This window comes from Syngnathoides biaculeatus, chromosome 5, assembly GCF_019802595.1.
Source record: "Syngnathoides biaculeatus isolate LvHL_M chromosome 5, ASM1980259v1, whole genome shotgun sequence".
NCBI lineage: Eukaryota > Metazoa > Chordata > Actinopteri > Syngnathiformes > Syngnathidae > Syngnathoides > Syngnathoides biaculeatus.
Window position 1 is genome coordinate 9,529,140 of NC_084644.1, and position 14,852 is coordinate 9,543,991.

Below are 14,852 nucleotides of genomic sequence, written 5' to 3' on the forward strand. Positions count from 1 at the left end.
GAAGAAAGGAAGGCGGCAGGGAGGGAGCGCTTGAGTGGTGGGGGGGGCGGGGAGGGGGAGAAAAGAAAGGCACCGGGAGGGAGTCGACTTCTCCGCCTGGATTTCTTTTTATAGTCTGGTCGCCTTTTTACATGAGAGAAAGACTTATGATGTACATTGAGTGCGCCTTCGCCCGTGCCTCATAAGCGTTCACTTATCTCGCAGGAAGTGATGTCACAGAGCCGGCACGCAAACAAGTTGCATTTGAAAAGGTTGACCAACCAGGGTTTCGAAATCTAAGCATCTTGCTTCATTGCTCTATTTTCATCCTTCGGGGTTAACCTCAAGTTGGCTTCAGATAGAAAATAAAAATGTAAAAAATATTAATAAGGTTCTTGTTTTTGAATTTTGCTCTTTTATCTGTAAAACTTTCACAGGCGGTTGTCCATAGCATGCATTTTTAGCTTGACTTCTGTGAACGTATCGTATCTTTTTTTGTTTGTTTTGAGTCGTGACCATGAATCTCCGATTGATTTCCCCTCCTCACACTGGTGAGCGTGGTAAGGAAGTGAAGAAACGGGTCCAAGCGGGGTGGAACAGTTGGCGGAAGGTGTCCGGTGTTCTATGTGACAGAAGGGTTTCCGGTAAGATGAAGGGCAAAGTTTATAACAGAGTGGTGAGGACGGCCATTTTGTACGGAATAAAGATGGCGGCAATGAAGAAACAACAGGAAGTAGAACTGCTAAGGCTTGAAACCAATAGCGTTGACGCTTTGACAAACTATTTCAAGTCATCCATGATCACCAAACAGTGTCATCAGTCGCCTTAAGCAAACGTGAAAGTTGTTCACACCCAGTGTGGGTGACAAGCCTGGGGGGGTCATGAGGTGTGTTCACCCAGCAGGAAGTTCCCGTCTGTGGCTGGAGGACATTTGTCAGAGGGTTAAGCAGGCGACAGTCGTGACGCAAGAAGACAAGAGTTCACACCGCAGGTGACGCGCTGCCATTTTTAACATGAACGCCCCCGGGATGCAAACACTTCTGTTTTCTATTTCTGTCCTTCTTCGTCACTCCTTCTCATTTTCTCTGTCTCTCTCTTTTTACTACACAGCCGTCACTCTGTCATCCCCTGATCTTTACTTACATGCTACCTCTTTCCCCTCGCCCTCACTCCCTTCTTCCGATCCCTCATTTCCCCCCTCCATCCTCTTTCTCACTCTGGCTGAACCTCAAAGCTATGATCCTTCCAGTGACGAAAATAAGTATTTGAACACCCTGCAGTATTGCAAGTTCTCCCACTTAGAAATCATGGAGGGGTCTGAAATTTTCATCGTCGGTGCATGTCCACTGTGAGAGAGAGAATCTAAAAAGAAATATCCATAAATCACAATGTATGGGGTTTTTTTTGGACAATTTATTTGTGTGATGCAGCTGCAAATACGTATTTGAACGCCCAAGAAAAACAATGTTAATATTTCATACAGTAGCCTTTGTTTGCAATTACAGAGGTCAAACGTTTCCCGTAGTTGTTCACCAGGTTTGTACACACTGCAGGAGGGATTTTGGCCCACTCCTCCACACAGATGTTCTCTTGATCAGACAGGTTTATCGGCTGTCGCTGAGAAACACGGAGTTTCAGCTCCCACCAAAGATTTTATATTGGGCTTAGGCCACGCCAGAACCTTGATATGCTTCTTACGGAGCCACTCCCTGGTTTTCCTGGCTGTGCGCTTCGGGTCATTGTCATGTTGAAAGACCCAGCCACGACCCATCTTCAGGGAAAGAGGTTGTTCCCCAAAATCTCACAATACATGGCCACCGCGGTCATCCTCTCCTTAATACGGTGCAGTTGTCCTGTCCCATGTGCAGAAAAACACCCCCAAAGCACGATGCTACCGCTCCCATGCTTCACAGTGGAGATGGTGTTCTTGGGATGGAGCACATCATTCGTTTTCCTCCAAACATGGTTAGTGGAATTATGACCAAAAAGTTCCATTTTGGTCTCATCTGACCACAAAACATTCTACCATGACTCCACTGTATCATCCAAATTGGCCTTGACATGTGCTGGTTTAAGCAGGGGAACCTTCCGTGCTATGTATGATTTGAAACCATGACGTCTTGTTGTATTACCAACAGTCACCTAGGAAATGGTGGTCCCAGCTCTTTTCAGGTCATTGACCAAGTCCTGTCGTGTAGTACCGTTTAGCTTCTTCCATTTTCCCAATGATTGCTCCAACAGTGGACCTTTTTTTCCCACCAAGTGGCTTGGCAATTTCTCCGTAGCCCTTTCCAGCCGTGTGGAGTTGTACAATTTTGTCTCTGGTGTCTTTGGACAGCTCTTTGGTCTTGGCCATGTTACAAGTTTGAGTCTTACTGATCGTGTGGGGTGGACAGGTGTTTTTATGCAGCTAACGACCTCACACAGGTCCATCTGATTCAGGATAATCCATGGAGTGGAGGTGGACTTTTAAAGGCGGACTAACAGGTCTTTGGGGGTCGGAATTCTAGCTGATAGCAAGGTGTTCAAATACTTATTTGCAGCTCTATCACACAAATAAATCGTTAAAAAAAAATCATACACTGTGGTTTCTGGATTTTTCTTTTCTCACAGTGAACATGCACCGACGATGAAAATTTCAGACCCCTCCAGGATTTCTAAATGGGACAACTTGCAACATAGAAGGGTGTTCAATACTTATTTTCTTCACTGTATCTATATGTCTGTATTATACAGTCCCCAGTTGGAAGCAGTCGTTTCTTATTTATTTACTTATTTAAAAAAATTGTTGTTCTCGGGGAGCTAGAACAGATTCATGGCGTTTCCATTCATTTCAACGGGGAATTGTTTATCGTTAAAATCGTGCACATGGAACAAGTCAAACCTGCATGTGAGGGTACCGATAGACCCCCCCCCCCACCCGACGCTCCCACCCCGTAGTTGCCTCCTTTATCGTCGATGCCGGTGACGGATGCATTGCTGGATGCGGTCTCAACCTTTTCCCGTCAAAATCAAATTACGGCGCATTAGAGCCCCCGACGTCCGGATGGTCTCAGAGGAACCGTTTTTGACGACTCTCGGAGCATGAATGACAAAGTGGACGCCCACCCGCCATTTGCGTGTTCATGCTGAAAGATTTTCATTTCTTTTTGTCCGCACAGTAACACGAGAGCAGATTGTGAAAAGGTCCGTCATGCGCGTATGTGTGTATAAACGACAGCTCCTATCACTCCCTGGACGCTTGCAAACGGGGGTACAAGAGTGTATGGAAAAATAGATTAAATGGAAAGTTACAAACAGAAATGTACGTTTGTTCGTCTTTGATGGCAATTTCGACATTATGACTGTGAGCGGCAAAACAACAGGATTTCATTCCTGCATTTATTTTACCAATTGGACCATAACTACATGACACGGGGGGGGGGGAATACTTTTAAAACGCAGCAGATGAATGTGACGCCACATTGCTGGACTCCAGTGACACGTTGGCTCTTACTGTTATAACAAATCACCATGACGACCGAGCCGCAACGCTTTCTTAGACCAGGCCGACCAAGGTTTTTTGTTTTGTTTTTTTCATATCATGCATTTTTTTTGCGCCCGACAATTTAAAACAGTAACAGGTCTCTTCATAGAAGTATACAAACATTCTTTGGTCAAAAATCCACAATGGATGAAAAAACGGCACATCCCATTTCCAATTTGCGTCGCTGCATTTATGATGCGATTCAGTCCAATTTAAATACAATCCAAAATGATTCAATCCATTTCCAATATAACTCCAATTCCACTATAATAGATGATGATTCCATTTGAATTGGGTTCATTCTATTTATGATACACTCGGTTGGTTCACAATATTATTCAGTCCAATTCTGATACAATACAAAACTGTTATTTGTAATCTATTTCGGACATTGATCATCATTTGTAGTACTTGCACTCCAATTATTTTGATTCATTTCAATTTCGATATAATTCACTCAATTTATTCCAAGCAATGAATCCCTCCAATTATGATATAATTCACAATTTCAAAATAATTAACGCCAGTTACAGTATGATTCAATCCAATTATGTTGTGATACATTTACAATGATAAGATTCACAATAATTACAATAAAATTGACTTGAGTTATGATATGATTCCCTCCGATTACGATGCAATACATTTCACTCCGATTTTGATGCGGTTCACAACTACTTAAATGGTGAACTTCAATTATGATGATTCACTTCGATTATGATGTAACACTCCGTTCCGAGACACGTAAATCCAGTTACAATGTGATCCATTCGACTCCAGTTATGATTCGATTCACTTACTGTAACTCACCTTACACTCCAATGATGATGTGATTCACGCTAATCGCGCGATGATTCACTCTTAAGTACCGTGCGATACAATTCACGCAGATTATGATACGATTCACTCATTCACTCCAATGGCGCGTTTCACCTGAAATGGCCAAAATTACAGGTAGAGAAGTCGCCACGACTGCTGTGGCCGAACAGTCGCAGCACCGTAATTCTGGCTTACAGAGCGCACCTGGTTGTAAACCTCATCCAATACATTTTTAAAGGAAATACCATTTGGTAAAATCCGCAAGTATGATAGAGGTAAAATGATTCACACCAATTACGTCTCACTCAAGTTATGTGATCCAGTCCACACTGGCAGAAAGCAATACAATTCAATTCCATTATGAGATAATTTTATATATATATTTTTTTTATATATAGTGTATTGTTTGTTGATGCCTGGACCTTAAAGCCCCACTGACATCCCTGTATACATTGTAAAATAGATAGTCATGAAAAATACACGTAACATTATTCACTTCAATGTCTGTCCGAAAAGATAAATATAAGCGCAGAGCGTGTCATCCACGCGAAAAGTTGTGGAAGTTTCATTCGACATCCAAGTGGCGGCCATATTGCCTGCAACGTCATCAGCAGATGTTACACCGGGACATTCGCCATAGAAAACACGTCGTGGCACCTGCTGACATGGGAGCTCTTTTCGAAGAAGACAACAGCTCGCAATCGAGTGAAGTGACCGGGACTGTATTACACTATCGTTTAGAGGCATATTTAGATGATATGCGGATCACTTTTCACTAACAACAGACTCCGCGACAGTATTTATTAGCATCCGCCAGGGACGAGGGGCAGCACCGACGGGCACAGACACATTTAGCAGCCCTGACTTTGTTACGCGGATCTTTTGTTACGTTTTGAGAGAAGAATTACGTCACCCTCCCCCGCAACTATTGTTTTTTTTTTTTTTTTTTTTTTTTTTTTTTAGTAGCTATATACACACCTACCTGTCATTTGGAACCCACAAAGCTCTCGTCCTTTGCAATTAATTTTTCACGACGAACCGGGTCTTTTGGAAAGGTATGAGGAGTAAATCAATCCTCCTGAGTGTTCAAGCAATATCCAGCAATGCAACGAGCCGGCATTTTGGCTATCACCAAGGAACAAAGAGCTAAATTCCAGCAGTTAAAACTACCATAAACAGACGAGACCGCTTGAGTCCGCTACTGCCCTCTACGTCACTTCCTGCTTCTTCACAAAAACAAATCCCTCGAGAGGATTTTCATGACGGGAGTTACAAAAAACCATATATGTCAAAATCATGTTGCGTGGTGAAAAAACGGATGGGTCCATTCCGGCTGCCTTTTTTTTTTTTTTTTTTTAATTAAAAACATACTAAAAATAATGCATTTCATGTCAGTGGGTCTCTAATTCTGAAATGAAACTGAATGTATAGCTTGATACAATTATCATATATGCAAATCAGTCATTGAACTCAAAATTTACGAGAAGGATATAAATCCAAAGTTTTTCCTGGATCGGGGGTCGCCGCCCTCGGTGCCGTCATAGTTTCGTACTCCTTTGATCCAGATCCACTCCACACATCCACACACATGTAACTTTGTGTGTGGATGAAATGTTAAAAGTCAGCAAGTGTCAGATTATCCGGGCGTGAGGTCGAACACCAGAAGGTTTAATGCACCCTGCAGGATGTCGGGTGACTACGTTTTAGTCATGTGCGCGCACACACACACACACACACACAGGCGTGGGGTGAGGAAAAGCCCATGCGGGGCTTCTTGTCAACAGGATGAGCGGCGGGGAGATGGAAGTGGTGGCGTTGTCCTCCTGGGGGCCGACGGAGGGGAAACGTCTTCTTATAAATAGAAAGCAGCCGGCTTGAATACACACGTGTGTGAAGGGAGCTTGCGTGTGTTTCTGTGTGTGTGCGTGTGTGTTGTGGGGAGGGGGGGGGGGGGGGATTTGCATGGAATTTATTGCCTTTGCCTCCTTTTAATCTGCGAGTGTCGAAGTTTGTTTGATTGCCGTCGTCGTCGTCGCTACCCACAGGCCGGCGGTCCCGCCAGCAAGTGTTTACATGCTCGGCGTGTTTACACGGCCGCAGAGAACGACGCGTTATTCCCTTTTTTTTTTTTTTCAAAGTGAAATCTCCATTTTAACTTTACATCAAAGTCAGAGCGAAGATAACGCGATGCTCTCCCCCCGCAGGGCGGACAGGAGGCAGGCGGCGGTGCGCCCGCCGTGCCGGCTGCAGCTGGAGCAGTGCCTGCCCGCCGAGCAGGCGCCGACGCCTGAGCTCATCCAGGGATACGTCAAGAAGGTTGGATTGCAAATACGAACGCGCACGAGACCCGTCGCTCGAATTGTGATGCAAATTACAATTACCGAGCGACGTGATTGTGCGAGGTTATGACGCAATATGATGGCCCACTTTTGTGATACGATTCATTTCATTTGCAATAAAATCGCCTGCAGTTCCCGTCTTTAGGATTCACAGCGTTTATGACAAAAATGACTGAAGATTGAAGATGCGATACGTACCATTCAGCCCATCGACAATAAAACAAAATCCGATTCACCCCGATTTACAATTCACTTCACTCTTTTTACTCGATAATACAATTCAGTAAAATCGCAATAGAATCCACCCATTCATTATCCAAGATGCTTATCCTCACAAGGGTCACAGGAGAGCTGGAGCCTATCCCAGTTAGTGTCGGGCGAAAGGCAGACTACGCCCTGATCTGGTCGCCAGTCAGTCGCACGGCAGATAGACGCCATCACTGTGCGGGAATCGATCCCACATTGCCTGCATCAAAATCAGACGTGTGTACCACTACACCATCGGTGATTCCTCACACTGCAGAATATGAGACATAATTACAAGATGATTTACTCCGTTTTGGCTACAATTTTACACAAGTTAGAATATTATTCACTCAAATTGCCTAGGAATGCATGAATTCAATATGATACCATTGACAACTCATGATGCAATTAACTTCATCCATCCATCCATTATCCAAGCCGCTTACCCTCACAAGGGTCCCGGGAGAGCCGGAGCCCAACGCAGCTAGCTCTAGGCGAAAGACGGACTACACCCTGAACTGGTCGCCAGTCAATCACAGGGTAGATATCGACACCATCACTGAGCTTGAATCGATCCCACGCTGCCTGCACCAAAGTCAGGCGTGTGTACCACTACACCATCAGTGACTCTACTTCATTAAACTTAAGTTCACGCGAATATTTGCCGTCTAAGGCGGTCAATGGCAGTGAAATTCAGGTACAATTGTCTCATTGCCACGATATTTATCGCTCCGGCCGGCTACGATAAAACAGAATTCCTGAAATGTATTTTTTAAATGTACTCCAGCTGTATAAATGTGGTGTACTCCAGTTTTGATACAATGCAATTAACGTTTCAATCTAATATGATAGCTCCCATTTATGATCTGATACACTCCAGCTACAGTTCATTAAGATTGTATGGTACGATTGATCTTAAGCTCCGCCCCCTTCGCCGTGTCCCACAAGCTTACAAAATGATGCTTGAACAGAACAGGTTTGAAGTGGATTCTCTATCGCGTATTCCACATAATATTCTATGTTTTTTGCCAAATGCGTCAGACAGTTCGACAGAGACGTCTCAACTATTTCACGCAAGGATATGTACACAGAATTAAGATTCTTGGACGGAGCAGGAGGCAATGGCAGAGTTACAGCAAAACGTTGGCGATCGATGCAAAAAAACCAAACTTCACATTGAAATCCGACGGGATAAAATAGTGGAATCGTACTGCGCGTGTAAAGCAGGGTGAGTACTTTTTCCTCGGAAAGATCACGAGTAATATCGTTGTAGTCTTTAGAAGTGAGTGGGTGCATTCATCTGACTTGAACCCAGTGCTCAGTCCGATGTGATACAAATTGGCAAATGGGCATTTCTCTTGCATGATGTGGCGCATTTATGTATCACTCACCCGACTCTCCGGCATAAAACATGACACACTTCATCCGGCAGGTCAGTGATACACCAACAAAGTGAAAGTTGTTCTCCTGTAATGTATAAAGCACTGATAATAATTCAATCAAACTCAGAGAAGATACTTCTCCCTCACTTACCTTTGAAAATACACCCTTGTCTTTGTTGATATTGTCCACATTTATTCGTACGTACGTGCTTCCGCGAGCCTTAATCCGTCGTAGACACTTCATCAACTGTCTTTTAGGCTTTGGAAAATGAATCAACCTAGCCGGATATCTTTCATCAGAACTGCACATCCCCCAAGCGCATCTGAAGACCATTTTCTTCGTAACATTAACTTTTCCAAGCGCCTGCTACTGACAACCGGCATTGCATGTGGGACAATATGGCGAGAGGGGCGTGTCAAGCCGGCGGTTAAGACAATGCGGCTATCTGATTGGCTATTATTGTACGAGTGATTGACAGGGCGGAGAGGTCCATTACGATGCGATATAATTCACTGACTTTCTCATCTACTTCACTCCAGCTACGATGTTGTTCTTAAATTAACGTGATACGAATTGCTCTGATTGCAATCCGATTGGCGCCAGTCAAGATCGTATATGATTCACTGATATAATGCCGTACGAGTCTCCCAAATCACGGCAATATCTATTGTAATTACGATGCAATGTGATGCGTCTTATCTTCGGCGTGAGCGCCGGCAGACGTAAACACTTCCTCTATCTTCATCGTCATCTCCTCCGCTGTCTAACCTGCGCATGTAGCTACCGCCGTGATGTCGGCCCCTTCCCGAAGTCTCCCCTCGAGCCCTCTCTGCCCTTCCATTAGTCACGCTTCTGCCGTCCTGTTGGACCTCATTACCGCTCCTTATCGTTTTCATCTTCCGAATGCTGGAATTCTATTCCAAGCGAGATGGACACGGACGTTTTTTTTCCTCCTCTATCATTAGTTCGGGCTTTCTCTCAATCTGGATTCCATCATGACCTTCAAATGCCTGCCCCTTAATTCCATCACCGGGAGAAAATAGGAAGCATTCAAAATCGTCCCCGAGTCCGCGGGGGGTGGGGGATGCTTCCGAAATATTGTTCAGCCGAGTTTCTGCCTCACAATCATCTCGCCTAACGAAGGAAAGGAAAGAGAGCAGCGCAAAATGCTCCGACCTGAAAGGCGTCTGGCTCACCTCCTCGCTACCTTCTCGGTGTTTACGCTGCGGGAAACGGTCGCGCCCGAGGCCGTGTCTGACGGGTGCATCTGTTCGCGGAGGATCCAGACGGAAGTATCTCAACTGTGTCATGAATATATCACCGCGACGCCCGGAGCAATCATTCCTGATCCCGGGAGGTCTCTGCTCATTGCACAAACATCAACAGGACTTTTTGAATTTCTGGATCGCGAGGCACAAGATCAAACGCTGCTCGCAAAAGTTCCGATCTTAGGCTTGCAGGATGACTCAAGACGCGCTGTAATTTTTACAGTTGACCTTAGTTTGACATTCTCTCATCTTTTCATTTTACATGTCCAACTGTATTTAAGAAGTTTTTGCCCAACTTGCTGTTCTCAAACAAGGAGAAAATCAACTTCACCTGTAAAGGCCAACTTGGATTTTAGGCTAATCCAAAAATTTCCTCGGAACGCTAACTTTTTTTTGCAACCTTACAATACATTCATAATACGTAAAAATGTACTTTGATGAGGATTCTCAACAGTTACAAATCAATTTACTCCATTGAGGATCGAATTCACTGTACTTTATCTCCAATTTCAATGATATAATACTTGATTTGCTTCAGTTACAAGAATATGCAATGCAGTACAATTATAATGCTGTACAACTCACACCGATTATGATACAATACTATCCGCTGAAATTATGATATGATGCACTTCAACCATAAGGCAAGATAAATCACCCCATTAAAGTACAATACACTTCACTCTGGGTTAATTCCAATTACAATACATTCTGATTTCTTGTATATACAAATCCAATCCAATTCACTCCGTTTATGGTGTAATATGATTTCAGTACGTAACAATAAGGTTCATTCCAATTACAATTGATGAAATCCACTCGAATTACAATTCAGTACAATTCACTGTAATTATGATACCATGTGATTCTCTTCGATCATGCCACAATTCCATTCACTCAAAACTCTGATATGATTCTCTCCAATTATATAAATGTTAATTTCAGTCCAAATGCATTACGATCAACTCTAGTTACAATCCAGTATAAGTCACTACAATTATAATACAGTATAAATAACTGCAATGTCAATACATTAAGATTCACTCAAATTACAATCAAGGACATTTCAATTATGATACAAAATGATTCATACACATTTTAGGGCAGGGCAGTAAAATTCACTCAAATTATGATTCAATTATGACACGGTACGATTCACCTCAATTCCAACACAATCCAATTCACTGTGAAGAACCAACAGTGCGGGGGCAGAGCCAAATGCAGGACTTCGAGGCAGAGGCATAATGTTCAATGCGGTTTATTCCGGAAACTTGGTCATACACGTTGTAGCAGTCCGACGAGGCAAGACTAGGCGGGATCCAAAAGACATACAGCAAGGGTTCGATGACTCTGAAGCAAAACTAACTAACTCAACAGGACAGGATCAAACGAAAGGGCACAGAATCGCTGTGACTAGGGTTACTCGAACTTACGCGTACAAGCGGCGAGTCCCACAGGCAGTGAATGCAACTCACTCACACAGAGCAACAAACTGGCCAATGCCAGTGGCAAAACTCCACCTTAAATGCCCGTGTAATTACACTCCGAATGTGAAATCACTGTCACCGCCGACAGCAGTCGCCTGGCCACGCCACTCTTGGCAGTGACCAAGCCTTGCTCACGACATTCACTGACATTACAATTCGCCCCAATCGCGAAACTGTACGGTTGACTTAAATCACAGTACAATACGATTCACTCCAATTACAGTAGGATGCAATTCTCTACAATTATGAAGTGATGGAATTCATTCCAATGCCATATGATTCAATCCATTTACGATACAATACGATTTACTCAAATTACAATACGATTCCATTTGTGCCAGTTATGGTGAGTTTCACTCCCAATTCGACTCATACACGGCTCACGCCAGCTTGAATGCAACGACAAAATTCATGTTAATTACAATATGATTCACTCAATTTATGATCTAATACCATTTGCACACATGCACAACAGTAAACACAAATACTGTAATCTGGTATAAGATGATTATGCGGGATGTAATTATTTCAACACAATTTTACAATAGTCAGCGATATATTGCGTGATTACCTTGGAAGGAAGGTAAATATATGCAGTCACGGGCCACAGGCTTATGATAATAACCTAAACATTAAAATAAAGATTTTCTAATAAACACCTCACTGACTGTCATTTAATAGCGAGCATTATCATCTTTGGACAGGCAGATGTTTTGATAGCAGATCTCATTAGATTGCCGACCTAACACTGAGGGTCTGTTTTGTACAACGTTGCTATAATTAATGTGTGCGTGTTCTACGTGGCCAAACAAAGCCCGTAATAAAATTATGCTAAAGACGATAGCGTTATTGAAAACGAATTCATTCAAATGCGCCGGTACCATCCATTCATCTCATCCCCCTTTCGCCCAAGCGCTCCCATCGCCCCGTCCATCACCCCTTCCCACCCGCGTTAGCCTTAAATGGAAGAAAAAAAACATCCTTTTATCTGCGTGATTGCATTTGGACGCATGGCGGGGAGCACCGCGGCGTGGCAGCCGTCGCCTCGCATGAAGCAATAAGGCCGAGAAGCCATTTGACTGTTTTCCAATTTAATTTCATAGTGAATAACCTGCAATTTGATTTTTTTATTCTCTTCCATCACGGAGACGGAGATGGCGGGGAGGGCCGCGGTTGTCTTTTTGGCAGCTGGCGAGCATCGGCGTGATTTTATGCGCGTTGTGTTTCAGTGCCGAAAATGATGTCCATTAACATTCTTCGACAGCAAATGGCGCCATCTGTCTCTATGGCGCAGTTGCAATATCGACATAAAATGGCAGTCGACGACAACACCTATAAGTGTGTGTGTGTGTTGGAGGGTATTTCATGAAATAAATGACGAGAGAAAATAAAAACAGAAATTTGAAAGAAATCGGTGATGTTGCATTTGTCTTTCTGCCAGTAGTTGGCGCCTGTGAGGCTTCTCCCTCACACACCAGACCTTCAATCAAGCTCTGACTCATTAGGGTTTATTATTTCTGTATTTTCCGCACCGCAGTATAAGTATTAAGTGTATTTATTTTTCTACGTTATTGTGTATCTCATCATCATAGACATCCTCAGCAAATTTTGTGTTCCTACAGAAAGCACACCGGCAATGGGGGTGATTTTGAAATCCTCATATGAGGTTTTCCTATTGAGTGATTTGTTGAAGGAAACCTGGAAGTTACCATGCTCCTAAAATGGGAGCTTCAGAACAAAACATCGGACTTCCTGTCTTTTTATAGCACAGAGCCTGTATGACTTTGTGACTGACTTGATGTTTTTCGTCCCAACAGCAGATCCAAGACGCAGCCGACCAGGGCGTCACATTCGTGGGCTTCGTGCAGGAACCCTACAGAGCCCCCTGCACCATGATCCCAGAACCAGACACCCCTTCGCTGTCCCTGCACTCTAGCCCCAGCTCCGTGCTCGGCTCTCTGGGCAGCTGCAGTCCCTCCGTCCCCTCCAGCCCTTCCTGCCACGGAGGTCCAGGAAAGGAGACAGACCCGTGCAAAAACTCTGGGAACCACTCGAGAGCCCAGGGCGACGTCTCAGCCACCTCGTCGCCAGTATCAGAAGAGCTGACGGAGGAGGAGGAGTCGCCGTACCATAACAACAACAAGGACAGAGCAACTGATTCAAAGCAGAGGACCAGATACCTCCAGAGATCATATGGTGAGTCGTTTCCATCTTTCAATTCCATCTGATCGTGGTGTCTTATTGTTCGTCAATCTTGGCTTTGATATCTCAATTTAAACACACTTGCACATTTTTAACTCAAAATGGGCCATTCACGTGACTTCTACGGATCCAGTGGGGGGCTGTTTCGTACTCGCTGGCAGCAAGATCCATTCCACATTGCCAAAATGCGCACACCGATTTGATTGTGAATATTACTCCACGGTGGACTAATATGTGAGCGCTTTGGCCTGAGGTCCCCTCTGTGTGTTCAGAACCTGCTTTCCTTGGAGTTGATGAGCCTAGAAAAAAACACTTTTGCTGTTAAGAGGTATTGGTACTTTGACTCCGTCACAATGATCTAAATGTTGCTTGCTACTCTAAATCATCGAATATTGGTGATTTTTCAACTGGTTTCAAATATCTCATCCACGAGACTACGAACTCCGTTTTGGTCGCCGTTTAAACTCATCTAATTGATTTGAATTAAGCATTAGTGACATTTAAGTCCAGTTCGCCCATCATACAACACAAAACGGTCACATGACTTCACACGTTTTCAAGTGGGCTTCCTGGATAATCCAGCCTGGCTGATCCTCGCACTTAAACGGCGTCCATGTTGGGAAGGTCGTTGTTACTATGAAGGCGACAGCGCGCTACTCTTGTTTACATTGATACGAAGAAAATCAACAGCTTTCGTGTAATCGTAGTATTCGTCTGGCACTGTCTGCCAAAACGTTGATATTTCAGATCATGTATAACTTGACAAAAAAAAAAACGCACAGTAATTTTCAAATATTTTCAGTTATTTGTTCATTATTTATTATTCTTTGTGCAATTTAGTCAGTATTAAAGCAAAGCAAAGCTAACTTATTTGTATAGCGCATTTCATACACGAGGTAACTCAATGTGCGTTACACGATTAAAGGCATTTGAAAACAAAGAGATAAAATGTTTAAAAGGGGATGAAAACAATAAAAATGACAAAATATTAAAAAAAGACAATTTAAACCGCATACAGTGCAAGTAATACGATCAAAAAGTGGATATATTCTAAAAAGCATGAGAAAAAAAGAAGAGTTTTCAACCTGGATTTAAAAACATTCCCACTCGGGGCTGACCTCACCTCTGTTGGCAACTTCTTCCATTTGTGTGCAGCATAAGAGCTAAATGCTGCTTCACCGTGTTTGCTTTGGACTCTGCGCTCCGCTATTTGACCTCAGTCAGTCGATCTCAGAGGTCTATTGGGTTTGCATTCCGTCAGCATTTCTTTCATGTATTCAGGATCTAAATCATTTCGTGATTTATAGACCAGTAGGAGAAATTTAAAATCTGTTCTCAAGCTGACTGGAAGCCGGTGCAAGGACTTTAGGATTGGAGTTATATGCTCTGACCGCTTTGTTTTGGTCAGCATTCTGAATGAGCTGCAGCTGTTTAATACTCTTTTCGGGGAGTCCAGTCAGAAGACCATTACAGTAGTCAAGTCTACTTGAGATAAATCATTACTAGAGTAATTATTTCACAGTGTACTTTTTGGGAGGACTTCTTTTTATTTTTACTTGAGTCACATTAATGTTAGGTCACCGATGGTGTAGTGGTACACACA

The 14,852-nt window shown here is 43.5% G+C and overlaps 1 protein-coding gene across 1 annotated transcript in view; it reads left to right on the forward strand.

Annotated features, from left to right (window-relative positions):
- Window positions 1-14,852, forward strand: part of LOC133500805 (raftlin-like) — a 114,646-nt gene that overhangs the window by 54,499 nt on the left and 45,295 nt on the right. The window contains exons 4-5 of the mRNA XM_061819946.1: window positions 6,529-6,640; window positions 12,865-13,243. Of these exons, the coding sequence (XP_061675930.1) occupies window positions 6,529-6,640; window positions 12,865-13,243 (491 nt within the window). The remainder of the gene's footprint in view (window positions 1-6,528; window positions 6,641-12,864; window positions 13,244-14,852) is intronic.